At 37.5% G+C, this 20,553-nt stretch overlaps 1 protein-coding gene across 1 annotated transcript; it reads left to right on the plus strand.

The window, feature by feature from the left end:
• Positions 1-1,704: 1,704 nt before the first annotated feature.
• Positions 1,705-2,495, plus strand: LOC131744221 (lysine-rich coiled-coil protein 1-like). The gene is given in 2 exon segments (XM_059043586.2): positions 1,705-2,284; positions 2,287-2,495. Coding segments are annotated over 2 exon segments (771 nt in total). The 5' UTR covers positions 1,705-1,722.
• Positions 2,496-20,553: the final 18,058 nt, after the last annotated feature.

Genomic DNA, 20,553 nt, shown 5'->3' on the forward strand with positions numbered 1-20,553 from the left:
GCCTGGTCGGGGGAGGAGGCTCAGGCCTGGGACTCATCTGGCTGGAGGAGGCCTTGGGAGCTAGGCGTTAAGGCCTGGGATCCCAGCAGGATTGCCAGGGCCCAAGTGGGCAGGGGAGACACCACATCCCCTTCCAATCTCCGCTGATCTCCACATCTTGAGTGGGTCCTGCCTGGGATCCAAGCAGGATTGCCAGGGCCCAAGTGGGCAGGGGAGACACCACATCCCCTTCCAATCTCCGCTGATCTCCTCATCTTGAGTGGGTCCTTCCAAGCATGGGAAACTCTCACCTCCCCCAGCCTCCCTCAGGGGTGCTTGTCCTATCCCACCTCCATTTTTCCTTGCCACTCCCCTTCCCTCCCACATCCTACCTGGTTGAGCGAGGATTCCTCCCATCAACTTAGGTGTCCGAGGTCCCCCACCAGCATCTAGCAGGAGCCCTAGCTGTGAGGAGACTTGAACTCTGTGTCCTCCTACTCTGCCATCTTGATTCTGCCAATGTGTATATTTAAGCTACAATTTAAAATGTAATCTCTGCTATAATACATGTTTGCATTATTAGACATAGTTAAATGATATTTCAATAAAATAAAAAATAGTTATATTTTTAGCAGTTGACACACAAAAAAATCTGCTTTTCTTTACTTTTTTATTCCTTTCCTGGAACCAAAGGCACGTGAATTTGAGACACTTGGATCAGTGTTTTATCTTAGCAAATGACAAGAAGAAATCTGGCTTTGCCCTCTAAATGCCTTTCAAATAATGATTGGAAGCTGATGATGACTGACTTCTCTCAGTGAGCACAGCCTGTACTATATTTAGCATGACAATGACCTTTGGTTAAGCAGTAAACTGCTTGCTTCTTCATTCACCTTTCTTCAAAATTGTTAAAATTGTTGGTGCTCTTTTGAAAATGCTGTATATTTTAAATAATTTGAAGCAAATATTGAATCAAAGGTAAATCAATTATATAATATGTACTTAGCTAAAGTAAGCATATTCTAATTTTGTGAATAAGAAAAACTCACATATAAATAATAATGTCCTTAATAATATTATGACAGTATCTCCTTTTTTTGTCAACGTTCTTTGTACTTAATGGTCATGATTATTGATAGTGATTGTGATTGTCTTGATTAGAACTCCACAAGGACAAAATTTTAAAAATGTTAACTGGAGTAGCGCACCTCGCCACTATGGCAGCAGTACTGTCCAGTCAGCCGCTGGTAGTGGCAGTGACTTCCCCTCAAGAAGTCCAGTCTCCACCTCCTGCTTCCACCCCACTTTCTCGGCAGCAGAGGCAGTGGTGGCAACAGCAGTTGTCCCTGCCTCTTTGCCTCCACCACCTTGGCCTACCCACCAGCTGGTGACGTTGGCGGGAAGGGGGACAGTAATTGTAGACAGCTGTCCCTGCCTCAGAGAAGATACCACGTTGAATGAGCAAAGACCGAACTTTATAGATATCTTTTGTAAAAGGCTTATAAGGAATAGTGCCATAATTTGAATCACAGTGGATTTCACATTATGAGGTGAATGGGAGTAGAGTATTGGACAAAAAATAGATTTTAAAATCTCTGCATCATGCTTTTTTGCTCCTCAGCTGTTGCACAGTCTCACTATTGGAGAAAGTTCATGCTAAAAAACTGAAGCAATTAATGGGTGAATATGATCAAATTTCTCCACCAAGTTCTCAACCTAATAAGGAGAATCTTTGTCAACCTAATGAAACATTCAAAGAAGACATCTGACTCTTTTCAAGATGAACTTGAAGATTATATCAAAGTACAGAAAGCCAGAGGCATAGAGCCAAAGACTTGTTTCAGAAAGATGAGAGAGGATTATTTGGAAACCTGTGGATACAAAGAAGAGGTTGATTCTAGACCCAGGTGTAGAATGTTTGATCAAAGACTCCCTTATGAACCCGTCCAGACCTACCAAAGACCATGCAATGTTTCACAAGCAGTGGAGAAGCGGTTACCTCAGTGGCTACCAGCTCATGACAGCAGGCTGAGACTAGACTCCCTGAGCTACTGTCAATTCACCAGGGACTGTTTCTCAGGAAAACCAGTAGCCCTAAACTTTAGTCAACAAGAGTATAACTGTAGCTCATACAGTGTAGAATCTGGAGTTTACAGACACCTCTCTTTAGAAAACAGTACCAGTGCCCATCAAAGTAGTTATAAACAGATACATCAGAAGAGAAAAAGGCACCCAGAGGAAGGCCATGAAAATCCAGAAGAGGAGCGATCCAAGCATAAGAGGAAGAAAGCTTATGAGGAAATAGATTAGACAAACACAAGAGCATCCAAAGAAACAAAACAGAGGTGGAAACAGTCAGAAACAGTACAGAAAAGCTTAAGAACTGAAAGGACAAAAAAAGCCGAGAAATAACCTCTAAGAAAGAGGAATGTAAGCATAGAAAAGAGAAAAAGGAACAAGGGAAAGAAAGGACAGAAGAGGGGATGATTTGGGACCAGTCTATCCTTGGATTTTGAAGCTCTTGCATTTGTTCTAAGGTTAGACTGAAAAAATAGTTGAGGAGCTTGGTTTTACGATGTCCATGTTCATATTGCTGTTTTCATGTGAACAGGTACAAAGGCTAAGTGAACAGAAAACATTTAGTGTACTTTCTCTCCAACATGGAAATTACTTTTCCTCTCTTCTAAAATCATTAGTACATTTTTCTTATGCATAATGTAATTTCCCTTAATGAGGGTGGCTCTGCTTTTATTCATCAAATTGTTATAATGGTGGAAGTATTTTTCCCTTGGGAGGTTATTTAGTTTAAATTGGAGGATTAATAGGCTTTACAGAATCTATTTCTTGATTAGGTTTTAGTTTAGGGTGGGTGTTTTTATATTCATTAGTTTTCTCTGTGAAGCAGTTTAGATTGATTTTTTTTTTCCTTTGTTAGATCTAACTTGCAGTATATTTTCTAGATTGGAAAGTGGATAATGATATACATTATAATAAGTTTAAGTTACATACAGTTTTAAACGTTTCAAGAAGTCTTGATACAAAATCAGTTTATATTCTGGAAATGTTTATAATACAATAAAGTTATAATTTCTACCAAAAAAATGTTAACTGATATATCTTAAATATTCAGTAGAGTGCTTGGCACATAGTAGATAATAAATGTCTGTTGAAGTATTATTTAAGGATAACTGAAAAAAAACCCCAACCCTATACTTGAATAATATGTATTAGCCAGACTAGGCTAAATTGCATTGTCAGTGATAAACAACCTCCAAATATCAGTGGTTTAACATACAAAAGTTTATTTCTTGCTCCTGAAACATATTATTGTAGTTGACAGTGGGCTCTGCATCTGGATTGCTGTAGGCTCTGCAGTCTTGTAGCAGCACCATTTGGATTAGAGCTCTCCACTCAGACATCAGGGCAGGGGAAGAGAGAGAGACTGGAGAATCATGCACAGGTTTTTCTCCACTCGTGTCTTTGGCCAGAAGTAGTCATATATCTTCATTAACATACAAAGAGGTTAGGAAGTGTTGGGAGCAAATAGAATATTGGATGAGTGTTACTGCCTCTGCCAAAATATGATAAGTAAACCAGTACCTAATTGTTACCTGAAGTTGCTGCTAGTAGCTGCTAAAATTATTGTTAGGCCCTTTAGTACATATTTCCAGATGTTAAAATAACTTCATCCCCTAGGAGGACCATAGGGCAGGCTGTTATGTCACTCACTGGGGTTTCTGGAGATTCACAGTTGTGTCACATTGTTTATAATTTAGAGTGATCTTTGAACCACATTTGATTGACAGTACCACATGCATAGATTGACTCAAGGTATTGGACCCTGTTGGAGGTTAAGAGGGTGGGTCTCCAAAGTAGATTCAGAAGTGAAATCTGAGGGATTATCTCCCCCTTTCAATGGAAACTCCTCTTTATTTCCCAAAATATAGATCTCAGAAGTAAGCGCTATAGAAACTAGTGTAGTTAGGGATCATTTTGCTGGTTCTGCCAAGGATGCTGGGGTTACCCTCCACACTGATGGTATTCTTGGGACCCTGGTCCATTTTTTATAAGGTAGCCAGATCTCATTCCTGGAACTGATATATCTTGAATTGACTTATCAAGGGATTTCCTTCTCTAAAGAGAAATCTCATGCTAGCCACTAAGACAATATTATCACTTCTTTACATGCTTATGTGAAGGCATGTAATGTTCTAATACATCTTTTAGGTCTCTATTTCTGAGTAAGATCTGTTGAATATATATAATTTAAGTTATTTTAGGCTATTGTTTCCATAATGATGTGCATAGTCTACAAAATTATTCATAATCGTATGCATATATAAGTTAGGAACAGAGTCATTCACCCAGTAAATGTTTGAGAAACAACTCTGCATCAAGAATGAGGATAATTGATGATAACTATTGGATACACAAAGATGAATGAGACATAGTGACTACATTTGAGATGCTCAAATGCTGGCTACAGAAAGACATGTCAATAGATAATTCTTATACATTGAGATTACTTCTATAATTTAGGAAAAAAATGATTCAGGGAAAGAATTGTTCCTCCCTTGTATTTTCAGGCTTTTCAGCGGTTGCAGCTGATTTTTGAAAATAGGTACTTTCTATCTGAGGCAGAGAGTATTCCAAGGCAGATGGGAGCACTATGAAATATAAGAGGAGAAGCCTAGGTAAAGTTAAGAAGGTATAAAAGTTCATTACATGTCTGGCAACCTAGGAGAAAAACAATAGATTAGAATATTGTGTTCTTGTGAGGGAAGTAGCATACACTGAGTATAGAGATGTGTGGCTGCTGTAATAATATCTTCTAAGGAGTCTTCCTGGAAGACTCATTTTGTATAATCTCCTCTCATGTTGGGGCTTGACCATTTGATATATAGGGGCTGGACAAGCACTCATGCACAAGGCTTGCCTGCTTGGAGCCCTGAGACTGTCATGGCTGAAGAAGCCCAGATTAGCCATTAGAGATCTCATGGAGAAGGAGTAGCAACATGGAAAGAGATCCTAATGAAAGAGAGACTATGTGGAGAGAGATCCCATGGAGAGGGAGACCATGTGGAGGGAGATTCATAGAGAGAGACCACATGTCTCATATCCCAGAGAGAGAGAAGGACACACACACACACACACACACACACACACACACACACACACACATTGCACATGCAGAGAGATCCCATGAAAGGAGAGAGACCATGTGAAGATATGAGTCTCTGGAGGAATCCATCTCCAGTTGACAAGCAGGCTGAATGCAGTCATATGTATGAACTCAGGCAAAAATCAACATGAGCACCATCCAGTTAACGAACAAAATTGTGGAAAGTAATAAACTTTGTAGTTTTAAGGTACTAAGTTTTAGAATGATTTCTTATGAAGCAATAGATAACAGATACAGAAAGTAACTTTATTTAGTTATATTCAACAATTATTTATTGAATGTATTGAGTATCTCCTATGTGCCAGGAACTCTGATAGATCAAGACTGCATTTTACAGGGCCTTTCATTTCTTGGTAAGGAGTCATCTTTTGTCTGTCCTAACTCCAGCACTAAAAATGTCTTTGCTATTATTTAAATTGAGGGCTTCATCATATCTTACATATTGTAATAATGTTCCAATTTTTCTCTCTTTCATTTCTGCTTTTTTCCAAAACACAAACATGATCCTTTTTATTATCCTATTTAAATCTCTTTAATGGCTTATCATAACCTTCAGGTCAAATTTTAGACTCCTTTTGTATATCACCTAATACTATTTATACCCTCTTCTCCAATGTCCAATAACTTGTAGTTCCCTAAATAAGCAATGCTTACCTAGGTATTAGAACCTTTGCATGTGTTGTTGTCTTGGCCTAGAAGGCCTTCTCTCATTTGTTTGCATGGAAAAAGCTTATATATACATCCAGACACAGTCAAATCTATGCACTCCTCTTCAATATCTCCATGTGGAATTGCTCACTCTTTCGCATTTTATGCTACCACTGACCATTGCATATTACTCTAATACCATAGCACTTGCCACATTATGTTGATATGCTATTTTCCCTTCCAGATTGTGAGCTCCTTGAAGGCAAGGGATTTTATCTTTCTTCCATATTTCTTATCTTTTTACAGTGAGCTCTTAATTTCTAGTATATAGTAGATACTCTACAAATATTACTTGAGTAATGCCTTTATTTTATAGGCTGTAGGAAATCAATGACTATTTTATAGGAAGGAATTTTAGAAAATTAATCCATGCATCAGTGTGAAAGACGAAAAACAAAGGCAAATTTACCAATTTCTTAAACCATTTAACAATTTTACTTCCATGGTCAAGGTGAGACATGAGGATTGCCAAAAAGAAGGCAGTAGGAGCATGGAGGAGGGGATCTACATAAAAGACCTATCAAAGGTAGAATGGCCATGACATGGTGGTAACCTCCTTAACGTGGAGAAAGAGGAAAAGCGAATAATTGAAAAAGAATTGCCATTTCTAGTTTGGACAAATAGGTAGATAATGATGCCATTAACTAAGATAGAAAATAGCAGAAGAGGAGCAGGTTTAGAGAGGAAGAAGGAGAAAGTTATCAGTATACCGCCTGTTGAAAGTGAATTTCAAGGTTTTGGCAACTCTCTCTGGTAAGGAAACTGTTAGTTACAATGCAGGTGATTCTATTGGCAGAAAGCTGGAAATCACTGTGGTACTAGAAAATCCTTGTGAAAGATGATCTGGTTAGACTAGTCCGCAGGAACTCTGACTAAAGGTAAATGACCTAGATCAGCAAATTTCTCCCAAGCTGAATTTCATATACAAGCAGTTGGGTTTTATGCCACAACCTACAGTTGCAATTTCTTTAATTATACCTAAATAGACAGTAATAGTCCCATTTTAGGGATGCTAAGACTGAGGTAATTTTTATTACACAGAATAGCAGTGGTCACTGACTTAATTGGGCGTGCAGTTGGTAGCTCCTACCACGGCAATGTCAAGTTAGAAATGATTCTCCAGACTTTATCCATGTGTGACAAGACTTCAACATCGTCTCTTCTATTCTTCTTCAGTCACTTATTGTTTAATAACAATAAACCAACAACTAGAATACCAAACTAGTATCCTTTTCCTCTGACTGGAAGTCACCCTTCCTGACAAGACTTCAGTTCTGTGTTTCTTACATCACCAGGGTCATAGATAAAGAGCTTCAAGTAGTACATTGCTTATGACAGCACCCTCCTCTCATGCTAATTGCTCTGGGTAAGTTGGCCTTCCTTTTACAATTTTTCTCAGAGATAATTTAGATAATAATGAATTCATGAGAAATCTGCTTACTAGAGAAGGGAGTTGAGAAATGAAACTATGTATTATTTCTTTAGAGTATTTCTTAATATAAAAAAGAGGCAAAATCTAACCAAATCAGAGTTTGTGGGATATCAAAAAATAACATGAAACCAACACTTCAAAGACTTGAATTTTGTGATAGTACAGCAAAGAAACACTTGATGCATCTGCAAAGCAAAGTTAAACAGATCAAATAGAGGTGATCCAAACAAAAATTAAGAAGGCTGAATACCAAACTTAGAGTCTGGATTTTAACATGGCTCCCAATTGTATTGCTCTTTGAATGAAAAAGAGATCAGAGATAGACTCTTATGATAAAATATATCAAGAAGCAGTAATATGTTGGTAACTGCTATTTGTAGTTTCTCTCTCACACATTGTTTTGCTTAAAGTGACAGTATAGGCTCACAATAGATTTATTCTCCCTCTGCTAGTCACTATTCTAGAGAGACAGCTCATGACATTCTTCTGATTCCTATAATAGGTTAATGCTACAGTGAACTCTGGAGGTCGACCGAATTAGCTCTCAGGGGATACAAGTGTCATCACCCAAAAAAACACTTACACAGCACGAACATATAATCCTGGAAGCCTGTGCATTAGCTAGAAGAATGCATCTACCTCCATCCCTATCACAGAGACTGCACTTGGGATATTGTACACCAGTCTCCTTGTACTGTATCAACGAGACAGAGTATATCCTGTAACTGGAGCCTCAACTGATGCTTGTGATAACCCAGGAACATATAACATCTACTCTCTTTGTAATTTGGGTAGCACTATGTTGGAGGTTAGTGATAAGTTAGGTGATATAGTGAAATTAAGTCCTTTAGGCAGTGCATATCTTATGTCAGTTTGTTCTGAAGCTGTGTTTAGTTTCAAGGTGAGTAGTCCTGGCTTTTCAATTGCCTGTAAGTTAAATCAAATCAGAAATATTCCTTGAAAGAGTTGTCTTTATTAAGAGAAGCATGACTGCCTGTGACGAATACAGACAATATATTTCCAGAGAATGGCAAAGAGCACAAAGCCCTTAACATGGTCAATGGTTGTGAAACATTTTAAATTTGATTTTAGCTACTAATATAAATTCATGTTTTTGATGTTTTAATTTTGTTTTTAAAACTTAGTTGATCAAGTTAAAAAATGTATTTTCCAAGAGTAATCATGAGTTGATTGTTATAATAGTTTGATGATGGGTTTATTTTTCTATTCTACTTTTATTATTTTATTTTATTATTCTATATTTCTACTTTTGTGGGTTTTTTTATTATTGAAAATAAAATATGTCCTCTACCTAGATTTTTCAAATAGCCAATGAAGTTATGCTGCTGCAAATTCAAATTTTCAAATTTGAAACTATAACTTTTATGTATAATGAAATCTCTATGTGGGTACAAATTTTTTCATTGTATTTCTACTTGCCTATCTGTCAGTGATTTGGTCCTTTGGTTAATTTGGTCTTTAATATATTTAAGGAAGATAGGAGAATACATTTAATTCATGCATGAGACTAATTTAAATATTTAAATTCAAGACAAGTAAAATATAGTTCTTACTTTCATGGAGCTTATAGTCTATTTTTGAAGACAGATAAACACCAAAAATCAGATTTTGATAAGTATTTTAGTAAATGTTGTTCTGTGAGGGTTAATTCCAATAGATTTAGAATTAGCCTGAGCTGTTCTCCTTGTCTGTGTATGGCACTCACTGAGCCCAAGTCAGTAAAAGTATTGTTCTGTAACGATTAGTCTGAAGAGTTTCAGGTGGTTTGTGTCATTGTTTATTGGTAATGGTAAGATTGATAAGTTGTGCCTGGACTTGGTGAGACCCCTGGAAGAATCTACTGTTTGAGCAGATTAAACAAAAAGAATATGTCTATATGACCAGCAAAAAAACAAAACCCCAAAAATCCAAAACCCTAGGGATGACTTCATTTTAGCATCTCTGGTCCAGAGTGTTCAGTGTCATAATGATGGTTCCTGATTCAAGAGAGAAGGTACATCCTGCCATGGCCTTCACAAAGGGAGGACAATAGGATTTTGCACTTGGCTTCTTCAGAACCCCTGCTATGAGATAGCCTTTGATTATGATGCATATTCTTACTTGAATGCTATAGCTGTATTGTATCCATTTCCAGCAATAAACTGTAGACTTGTACACATTGTTATTTTGGGTCCTGTAAGTCTTCTTGATTGAGCAATTAAAACTTGTATGACATATCATTAGTGAGAAGGCCCAATTTGGGTGGGGTTAATGTAAAAGAAACTGATTTTGTGTTTATATGCTGTGTGTATAGACCCATAAGTGCTTCACATGGAAGGTAGGGTCTGGATAAATTAATACTTATTTTTAAAGGAAGAAAGAGGAGATAGAAGGGTGCAGTAGGTCAGAAATAGCTTGGGCAAAGGCATGGCACATTCCAGGAAATATTCAATACGAGTAGGATAAAATCTGGAGCTCAAATCTGAGCTCAATCCTAGAGATACAGTGCTGGGAATCGCTAGCTGAGGGAGTGGATAATATTGTCCAAAGGGAGACTGTGGTATGAGATAACAGCTGGAAACATCAGTCTCACTGATTATCTGTATTGGTAGAGAAAAAGAATAAAAAAATAAATAAATAAATAAAATTAAAAAATAAAGTTTCAGAAACCAGCAAAAGAGCTAGTTTGTCAAAATGTTGAATCTAGTAGCGAGTTCAAGAAGAATGGGTATGGTGAAGAGATTTTTGAATTTTTTAAACAAGAAGGTTGAAGAAAGGTTTCAATTCAGAAGGAAATGGAAGAGAAATTTGGTGGTGAAAGGAAATGAGAGAGATGAGGTTAGAGCTTGAAAGGGAAGAGGGTTGATGGAAAATGTTACAGTTGGTGAAGAACTGAAATGCCTGGCAACTAAGGGGAAAGATCTAGAAGAAGGGACAAGTCGAAATGTAAGAGATGGGAAGAATTGATGGACAATGTCTTGAACTGGAGGATGAAGATAAAATCAAGAGGATGCTGCTTCTTTTGTGAAAGAAGAAAAAGATACTAGTTGTATAAAAAGTAAAATGGAACATGCATTTTATGGGCCAAACTGTTTGGAACCTTAGGATAAGTATTTTGCCATTTTAAATATCAGATATCATGTAGGCATACTGCATGAGATGTAAGAGGGGCTTTAGGTTATCCTGGAGCTTAAAACTCTTACCCATCCTTGCCAATTTATATTTGCATTTTCATGAATAACAAGCATTTTCTCCTGGGCTCAGACTTTATTTAGGCCATCTTACTTTGCTCTTTTAAGTGTTTTCTAGCAGTGGCTTTTCAGGCTTTTGATATCTTCTGTGTCTATATATAAATATACTGAGATACAATACAAGGGTGGAGAGAGGCAGGTTTTTAACAAATGTTTCTATCAAAGTTGGTAGGTTTCCAAACTGAATGTCTGTATTACAATATTTTCTTTAGCTTGTTCCTCAAATTAATTCATTAGTTCTTCTAAAATTAATCTTAATAAATTATATTTGGTAATTTTCCATTTTTAACTTGAACCCTATTATTTTGCATATAAAATTTTAATTTTCTTTACATATAACAGAGCACTTATGCTTTCAGCCAAATGGAATAATAAGGACTAGATTTACCATCTTATCTAAAGAAACCCAAAACAGGCAAATTATAAGGAACAACAAGTTTTAAAGCTTTGGACAAAAAGAAATGAAGGACAGTGATCTACAAAATGAAAAAAATGAGATGTCTCCTATGATTACCCAAGTTTTTATTGTTTGCTTTGAGAGAGTGTTTAGGGCATGGTACAGGAAGGAGGAATCCAGGCAGAAGCATGACAGAATCACTGGGTTAAAGATCCAAAACTGAGTTCAGGTAGATCAGAGAGGCTAGAATTCACAAGACAGAGTGCTATAAAGGAGAGATGTGCAAAAAAGAGAACTCTAAAGATCTTCAGATGCTCTTTCTTGAGTACTAATCAGCACATATGTCTTAGGAAGCTACTTGAGTCTGGGGAAAGAACTGCCTGAAAGTATTAGAGTTCAGTGTTCAGGGCTCACACAAGCCAGAATGAAAAGCCTCATGACTCGTGGGACATTGTGTAGACTATACAGAGGGGCCTTTGTAATGAGGAATAATTAGCCCCAGTTTGAGCTTCAGTCTTGCCTAAAAAATCTTAAAAGAAAGATGTGAAAGGATCAAATTGTTTCCAACAGTTTACAGCTTGTGTCCCAGAAAAAGGCTCAATATATACAGGAGAACAAAAGCACCTGGGATCTAACAAGGTAAATTTTACAATGTCTGGCATTTAATTAAAAGTTACCAGTCAAATAAGGAAGCAGGAAAATACAGTTGATCCTTGAGCAATGTGGGGATTAGGGAAGACAAATTTCCATTAAGTCACAGATAACTTCATAGTCAGCCCTCAGTATCTGGGATTTTGTATCCATGAACTCAACCAAACTTGGATCATGTATCATTATAGTATGCATTTAGTGAAAGAAATCTGAACCTGTGCATTCAAATCCATGTTGTTCAAGGGTCAGTTGTATCAGCCATAATGAGTAGATAACCCAATCAATCAAAACCAACCTGGAATTTGCATAGATATTAGGATTAGCAAACAACAACATTAAAGCATTTATTATAACAATATTCCATTTGTTCAAAAAGTCAAATTGAGACATGAAAGTTATAAAAAAGTGCAAAATGAATTTCTAGAGATCAAATGTGTGAAGTAAAAAATAAACTGGGTAGAATTAATGGCAAATTAGACAGTGCACAAGAAAATATTAATAAACTTGAATGCAGAACAATAGAAACAAAAATAAAGAACACTGAGGAAAAAGAATTAAATAAATATTAAGAGAGCATCAGTGAGCTGTGAGATAATTTCAAGTGCCCTATAATATGTGTAATTGGAGTTCCTGAAGGAGAGGACAGAAGTGGGGAAAGAAAAAAATTTGAAAAAATAATGGCCAAAAATTTTTCCAAATTTAATGAAAAGTATAAATCCACAGAGTCAAGAAGCTCAAAAAACCCCAAGTTCAAAAGCACGAAAAATCTGTACCAAGGTGTATCATACTCAAATTTCTCAAAGTCAGTGATAAAGAGAAAATCTTAATAGAATCCAGAGAAAAAATGTTATCTACAGTGTAACAAAGATAAAGATGGCAGCATATTTCTTATCAGAAACAATATAAGTGATAAGTTAATGGAGAAGTATCTTTAAAGTACTGAAAAGATAAAAATTCAAATCAGAGTACTATAACCCATGAAAATATCTTTGGTTCTCAGCAGTTTGACCTGGACATTGTTTTCTCTGTATTTGTCTCATAGGGGTTCACTGAACTTCTGGTATACATAAATTTATGTTTTTCTTCATACTTGGGAAATATGTGGCCATTATTTCTTCAAATAATTTTTGGCCCATTTTCTCTCTTCTCTCCTTCTGAAAATTCAATTACACTATGCTAGACCATTTTCTATTGTCCCAAAGATCTCTGAGGCTCTGTGTATTTTTCTTTTCAGTATCTTTCTCTCCCTTTTTCAGTTTGGATAATTGCATTGATCTATATTAAAGTTTAGTGATTTTGTCTTCTATTTCCTATCTAATGTTGTACCCATCCAGTATATATTTTATTCTAAGAATTGTACCTTTCTTTTTTCTTTTCTTTTTTTTTTGGCTGCACTGTGCAGCTTGCAGGACCTTAGTTCCCCAACCAGGGATTGAACCCATGCCCCCTGCAGTGGAAGCATGGAGTCCTAACAACTGCACCACCAGGGAATTCCCAAGAATGGTACTTTTTAATTTTATCATTCCATTTAGTTCTTCTTTCTTTATTTATTTTTTTATAATTAAGTTTTATTGATGTATAGCTGCTTTACATTTGGTTCTTCTTAGTTTTTCTTTCTTTGTTAAGATTCTCCATGTGTTTATTCATTATGACCATCTTTTTTTTTTTTTTTTTTTTTGTGGTACATGGGCCTCTCATTGTTGTGGCCTCTCCCGTTAAGGAGGCAATGGACACGCAGGCTCAGCAGCCATGGATCACGGGCCCAGCCGCTTCACGGCAAGTGGGATCCTCCCGGACTGGGGCACAAACCATGTCCCCTGCATTGGCAGGTGGACTCCCAACCACTGTGCCACCAGGGAAGCCTTATGACCATCTTTTCATTTAAATCCTTGACCATATTTAGTCTAAATGATTTAAAGTCTTTATCTGGAAATTCAACATCTGGGTCATTGTAACTTTGATTTATATTCTTTTAATTTTTCTTTTTCCAAATCAAGCATCATATTTTCTGGTCTCTTCACACATGGCTAGTAATTGACTAAAGGATATAGTGATTACTATATTGTTTACAGTTTGGGTTTTTCATTGTTTTTTCTTTCTTTAACAGGTGTTTCTTTTTGTTCTGGCATGCAGTAAGTATACTGGTTGATCAGTCCGCTCTTTTTAAATGTTTTAAAGCCCAGTCCAGGCAGCTAAAAGCATTCTCTACACTAGTAATAGAGTAGCCATATTGTGAGGATTCTTAAGATGCCATATAGAGATGTTGCCTGGAGGGAGAGAGGGAGAAAACAAAGGAGGACGGGAAGAAAAGAGAGAGAGAGAGAGAAAGGGGAGGGGAGGGGAGGAGAGGACATATGTGTGGCCTGGCCACTACCTAAATGTTTCAGGCATATCAGCTAGGGGGCTAGATACTGGTGTGAGTGAAGGAGGTGTACGGAATATGTGGCATAGCTGAGCCATCAGCCACAGCTACCATCTGATTGCCAGTGCATGAGAAACTCAGAATGACTTATAAGTCCATTCAAATCATGGAACCACAAGATTAAAAAAAATATATTGTTATTTTTAAGCAATGAAGTTTATGGGTAATTTGTTGAGCAGACATGGATAACCAGACAATTATAATAATGATTGCTGCAATTGAAATAAGCTGTTTATGTCTAAATGACTGTTGCTTGTGGTGAGCTTTTAAGTCTCCAAAATGACAGACTCTACTAATTATTTTACTATTAAAGAGTTGTGATTATATTAAAAGTTTGAAATAACATTTAATTGTACTTGATGCTTATCAGGAAGCACTCAGTTTAGGGGTTGAAATGACCTGATATTTCAGTTGAAATGATTGAATAATTTCCATGATTTTACTGGAGAACTTAGAGATTTGTTTCACTGATCAATTTGTAAAACAAATTCTATGGGTTGACTTGAAGAATCAGATGATTGTACTTTTATTTCTGATAATTTTATTTCTATTTATATTCATATCATTTTAATCAATATGTTATGAGCTATGATTGATTGTTAAGGAAAAAAAAACAATAAAAGTGCTGATGTTTTAAAAATTATACCCATGATTCCTGTTGAGTTGTGAATATGGCTACTATTTTAGAAATCTGTTTCAAACTGTTTATCCCAAGCCTCACTGATAGAACTATTTCTCTGTTCAAATGGAACCCTATTCTATTGATTATTGTGTGGAAAGTTTGTCTGCCTGCTGAGGGTGTTTGTAAGAAACTCTCAACAGTTGTATCTGCTATTTTGAAGTTTTGACTTTGTATGTTCTTACCAGTGTTTCCTATTCTTTCTGCCTTACTCTTTCATGTTGTCATCTGATAAGTGCTGCTTAGGTATTCTTTGGTTACTTGTGTGCCAGATATGTTCTGAACAACTGAGAAGAATTATTTTTTATGCTGGTAGATTGGCTTTGCTGTATAATATTGTTGCCGTTGATTATGGTGTTAAAAATGTTTTCATCAGTTATCAACTTAACTCTAAAAAAATTGAAATTGTGATACATACAAATTTTCCTTTAAATAATAAATGTTTCTTTTAAATAATAAATGTTTACATGTAAGTATAAAAGTAGTATATAAAAACATGTGAAACAAAATAGTTATGTGATTCGTAATTTCCACCATCTACTTTTATTTATGGCAGACACTAGTTTAGTAAGCAGAGATTATAGTCCAGGTAATGGATGCACACTATTACTGTCAATTGGGTAGGTTGTTACATAGTATGAACATCTAAGAAAACTAGATGTTCATACTATGTAGCAACCTACCCAATTGACTAGAACATCCAGCAAAATTCTGGATTTTATTTATGGTCATATATAATCAGAAACCTGATGACACTACATTAACTTAGAAGATTATGGGGCTCATCTGTAGCTGAGCAAGTGATAAATCATACAATAAACAAGTTTCTTAAAAATTATAAAGAGAGAGTAGTGGTCAAGATGGCAGAGTAGGAAGACACTGAACTCACCTCCTCTCATGGGCATACCAAAATTACAACTACTTACAGAGAAACTATTGATGAGAAAGACTGGAAAGTTAGTGGAAAAGACTTTCTGCAACTAAAGATATAAAGGAGGAGCCACAATGAGAAGCATAAGAGGGGTGGAGACTCAATATAGTCAAGACATACACCTAGTGAGAAACCCACAAACAGGAGGATAATTACAATTGCAGAGGTTCTCCCCAAAGAATGAGGGTGTCTGAGCTCCATTTCAAACTACCCAGCCTGGGGATCCTGTATGAGGAAAACAAGCCTCCAGAACATTTGGCTTTGAAGGTCAGCAGGGCTTACTTTCAGGGGAGATAGAGTGTGGTGGGAAATAGAGACACGACTCTTGATGGGTGTACACAAATTGCACACCCTCTGGGACCCAGGGAAGAAGCAGTAATTTGAAAGGAGGCTGGGTCATCCCCACCTGCTGATCTTAGAGAGACTTCCAGAGAGGAAGGAGGAAGCTAGAGGTCACCCTAGGAACAGACACTGGTGACAACCATTTTGGAGAACCCATTCTACCATGAGGACACTGGTGTTGGCAAGTGTCATTTTGGAATCTTCCCTATGGCTTATAAGCACAAGGACCCAGCTCTACCTCCCAGCCTGTTAGCACAAATACTGGGATGCCTCAGGACAAGCAACTAGCCAGGCAGGGACACAGATACATCCACCAGCAAGCCAGCTGCCTTAAGAGCCCTTGAGCACAGAGCCACTCTGAGACACAATCCTGTCCACCAGAGGGCCCAGAACCTGGGCTCACACACCAGATAGTCAATACTAGTCCTTGGATCAGCCTCATCAACCAGTGGGCAGGCATAAGCAGCAGGAACCCCCAGGCTGGGCCCTGCCCATCAGCCTACACACCAACACTGGGATCCATAGGGCCTTGCAACCAGGGATCCCAGGAACCACCTATGCCCATCAGTGGGCTGGCACTAGTCCTGAGACCTGGCCTCAACCACCAGTGGTTGGCAACCAGCACCAGAACCACCACAGTCCCACAGCCTGCCTTGTCAGTACCCAACCCACCCACCAGCAAGCTGGGATCAGCCCCAAGCCCTTGGGCCCTGGACCTGTCCACCAGTAGGCTAACACCAACTCTGGGAAAAGTTGGACCCCTCAGCCAACCACCTTGGGATCTGGCCTCAACCACTATTGTGACAACATGAGCTCTAGAACACCTAGGGCACTCAGGCAGGGACCCTGGGATCTGGTTGTGCCTACCAGCACACTGGCACTATCTCCAGGAACTCCTGGGTCCCAGCCTCACTCACCAGCTTGCTGATACAAGTTTTGCAACACCGTGGACCCCTTATTCAGCCACCCTAGGATTCATTCCCACTCATCAGCAGGTTGACACACACTTTGGGACAATGCAGACCACACAGCCAGCCATGTCAGGAACCAGCCCTGCACACTAGCAGGGTGACACTAGATCCAGTATCCCCAATGCCTCAACCACTCATCCCAGAACCTAGCCCTACACACCAGCAGCTGGCAACCTTCACACAAGGCAGAGCTTGAGAACCAACTGGAATGGGGGCCAGCCACATCCACCAGACCACCCAGAGTAGTCAGCCTGCCACAATGGAAGGACCCATGCAGTCCACAAAGGGGGAACCCCTAGAGAATATAGTTCTGGTGACCAGAAGGGAGATGCATAGGATGTCTCCTGCAAATTGCCAAATCTCCAAGGTTTGGAAATGTAACCAACCTACTAGATACATAGATATAAACACAGCAAATTAGGCAAAATGAGGCAACAGAAGAATATGTTCAAAATAAAGGAACAAGATAAAACCTCAGAAGAAGAACTAAGTGAAATATAAATAAACAATTTACCCAATAAATAGTTGAAGGTAATGATTATAAAGATGTTCAAAGAACTTGGGAGAATATTGGATGAACAGAGTAAGAAGTTAGAAGATTTAACAAAGAGTTAGAAAATATAAAGAGGAACCAAAGAGAGATAACAATACAATAACTGAAATAAAAAATACACCAGAAGGAAGCAACAATAGATAAGATGATACAGAGGAATGGATCAGTGAGCTGGAAAACAGAGTTGTGGAAATCACTCAGGCCAAACAAAAAATGAACAAAAAGAAATAAGGACAGTTTAAGAAACCTTTGGGTCAATATCAAGCTTCTTAACATTTGCATTATAGGGGTCTCAGAAGGAGAAGAGAGGGGGATGGGCAGAGAACATATCTGAAGACATAATAGCTGTAAACCTCCCTAACCTGGGAAAGGAATCAAACATCCAGGTTCAGGAAGCACAGAGAGTCCCAAACAGGATAAACCAAAGAGGACCTCACCAAGACACATTTTAGTTAAAATGGCAAAAAATCAAGATAAAGAGAGAATATTAAAAGCAAGAAAGGAAAGCAACAAGTAACATATAAGAGAACTCCTATAAGGATATCAGCTGACTTTTCAGTAGAAACTCTGCAGGCCAGAAGGGAATGGCATGATAAATTTAAAATCATGAAAGGGAAAAACCTACAACCAAGAATAATCTCCAGCATGGGCTTCTCTTGTGACGCAGTGGTTGAGAGTCTGCCTGCCGATGCAGGGGACACAAGTTCGTGCCCCAGTCTGCGAGGATCCCACATGCCGCAGAGCGGCTAGGCCCATGAGCCATGGCCATGTCTGGAGCCTGTGCTCCACAACAGGAGAGGCCACCACAGTGAGAGATCCGCATACTGCAAAAAATAAATAAATAAATAAAAAGAAAAAAGAATAATACCCAGCAAAGTTCATTCAGATTTGATAGTGAGATCAAAAATTTTAAAGACAAGCAAAGTTAAAAGAGTTTAGCACAACCAAACCAGTTTTACGAGAACTTAAAGGGACTTCTCTAAGTGAAAAAGAAGAGGCCACATTAGAACTATAAAAAACACTAAAGGACAAATCTAATTTGTAAAGGCAAATATGCAGTAAAAGTTGTAAGTCTACCATGTAAAAAGCTAGTCAGAAGGTTAAAAGAAAAAAAATTTTAAATCATCTATATCCACAATAAATACAACAATAAAATCTATGGGGTGCTTCAAAAGCAGTTCTAAGAGGAAAGTTTATAGTGATACAAGCCTACTTCAGGTAACAAGAAAAATCTTAAACAGCCTAACCTTACACCTAAAGGAAGTAGGATAAAAAGAACAAACAAAACCCAAAGTTAGCAGAAGGAAAGAAATCATAAATATCAGAGCAGAAATAAATAAAAGAGACAAAAAACCAAACAAACAACAGAAAATATCAATAAAACTAAAAGCTGATTCTTGGAAAAGATAAGATAAACCTTTATCCATATTCATCAAGAAAAGAGAGGGCCCAAATTAATAAAATCAGAAATGAAAATGGAGAAATTATAACTGACAGTACAGAAATACAAATGATCATAAGAGACTACTATGAACAACTATATGCCAATAAAATGGACAACCTAGAATAAATGGACAAATTGTTAGAAATGTGTAATCTCCCAAGACTTAACCAGGAAGAAATAGAAAATATAAGCAGACAAGTTACCAGTAATAAAATTGAATAGCAATTTTAAAAAACTCCCAACAAATAAAAGTCCAAGACCAGATGGCTTCTCAGGTCAATTCTACCAAATATTTAGAGAAGAGTTAACACCTGTCCTTCTCAACTATTCCAACAAATTGCAGAGGAAGGAATGCTTCTGAACTCATTCTTTTCTTTTTAATATATTTATTTATTTTTATTTACTTTTGGCTGTGTTGGGTCTTTGTTGCCGTGCAGGCTTTCTCTAGTTGTGGTGAGCCAGGGCTACTCTTTGTTGTTGTGTGTGGGCTTCTTATTGTGGTGACTTCTTTTGTTGTGGAGCATGAGCTCTAGGCCCGTGGGCTTCAGTAGTTGTGACACACAGGCTCAGTAGTTGTGGCTCACAGGCTCTAAAGTGCAGGCTCAGTAGTTGTGGTGCATGGGCTTAGTTGCTCCATGACATGTGGGATCTTCCCAGACCAGGGCTCAAAACTCTATCCCCTGCATTGGCAGGTAGATTCTTAATCATTGTGCCACCAGGGAAGCACCTGAACTCATTCTATGAGGCCAGTATCACCTTGAAACCAAAGCCAAAGATATCACAAAAAAATGGAAAGTACACTGATAAGCATAAATGTAAAAATTCTCAACAAAATATTAGAAAAGTGAATTTAACAATACATTAAAAGTACCTTACATCATGACCAAGTGGGATTTATCAAGAGATGCAAGGATGGTTCAATATCTGCAAATTAATCAATGTGATACACTACATTAACAAATTGAAGAATAAAAATCATATGGTCATCTCAATAGATGCAGAAAAGTTCTTGACACAATCCAACATCCATTTATGAAAGAAAATCTCAGTGGGGATAGAGGGAACATACAACAGCATAATAAAGACCATATATGACAAGCCCACAGCTAACACTATATTCAATAATGAAAAGTTGAAAACGTTTCCTCTAAGATCAGGAACCAGACAAGAATGCCCACTCTTTCCAAGTTTATTCCACATAGTGTTGGAAGTCGTAGTCACAACAAGACAAGAAAAAGAAATAAAAGGAATCCAAATTGGAAAGGGAGAAGTAAAACTTACTGTTTGCAGATGACATGATACTATATGTAGATCCTAAAGACACCAAGAAAAAACTATGAGAACTCATTAATGAATTGCAGGATACAAAATTAATATGTAGAGATATATTGCATTTCTATACACTAACCATGAACTATCATAAAGGGAAATTAAGAAAAATAATCCCACTTACAATCTCATCAGAAAGAATAAATCTTACTAAGGAGGTAATAAACCTGTATTTGGAAAACTATAAGATACTGATGAAAGAATTTGAAGACAACACAAACAGATGGAAAGATATACTGTGTTCATTGATTGACAGAATTAATATTGTTAAAATGACCATAT

This window comes from Kogia breviceps, chromosome 17 (assembly GCF_026419965.1).
Source record: "Kogia breviceps isolate mKogBre1 chromosome 17, mKogBre1 haplotype 1, whole genome shotgun sequence".
In the NCBI taxonomy this organism is placed as follows: Eukaryota; Metazoa; Chordata; class Mammalia; order Artiodactyla; family Physeteridae; genus Kogia; species Kogia breviceps.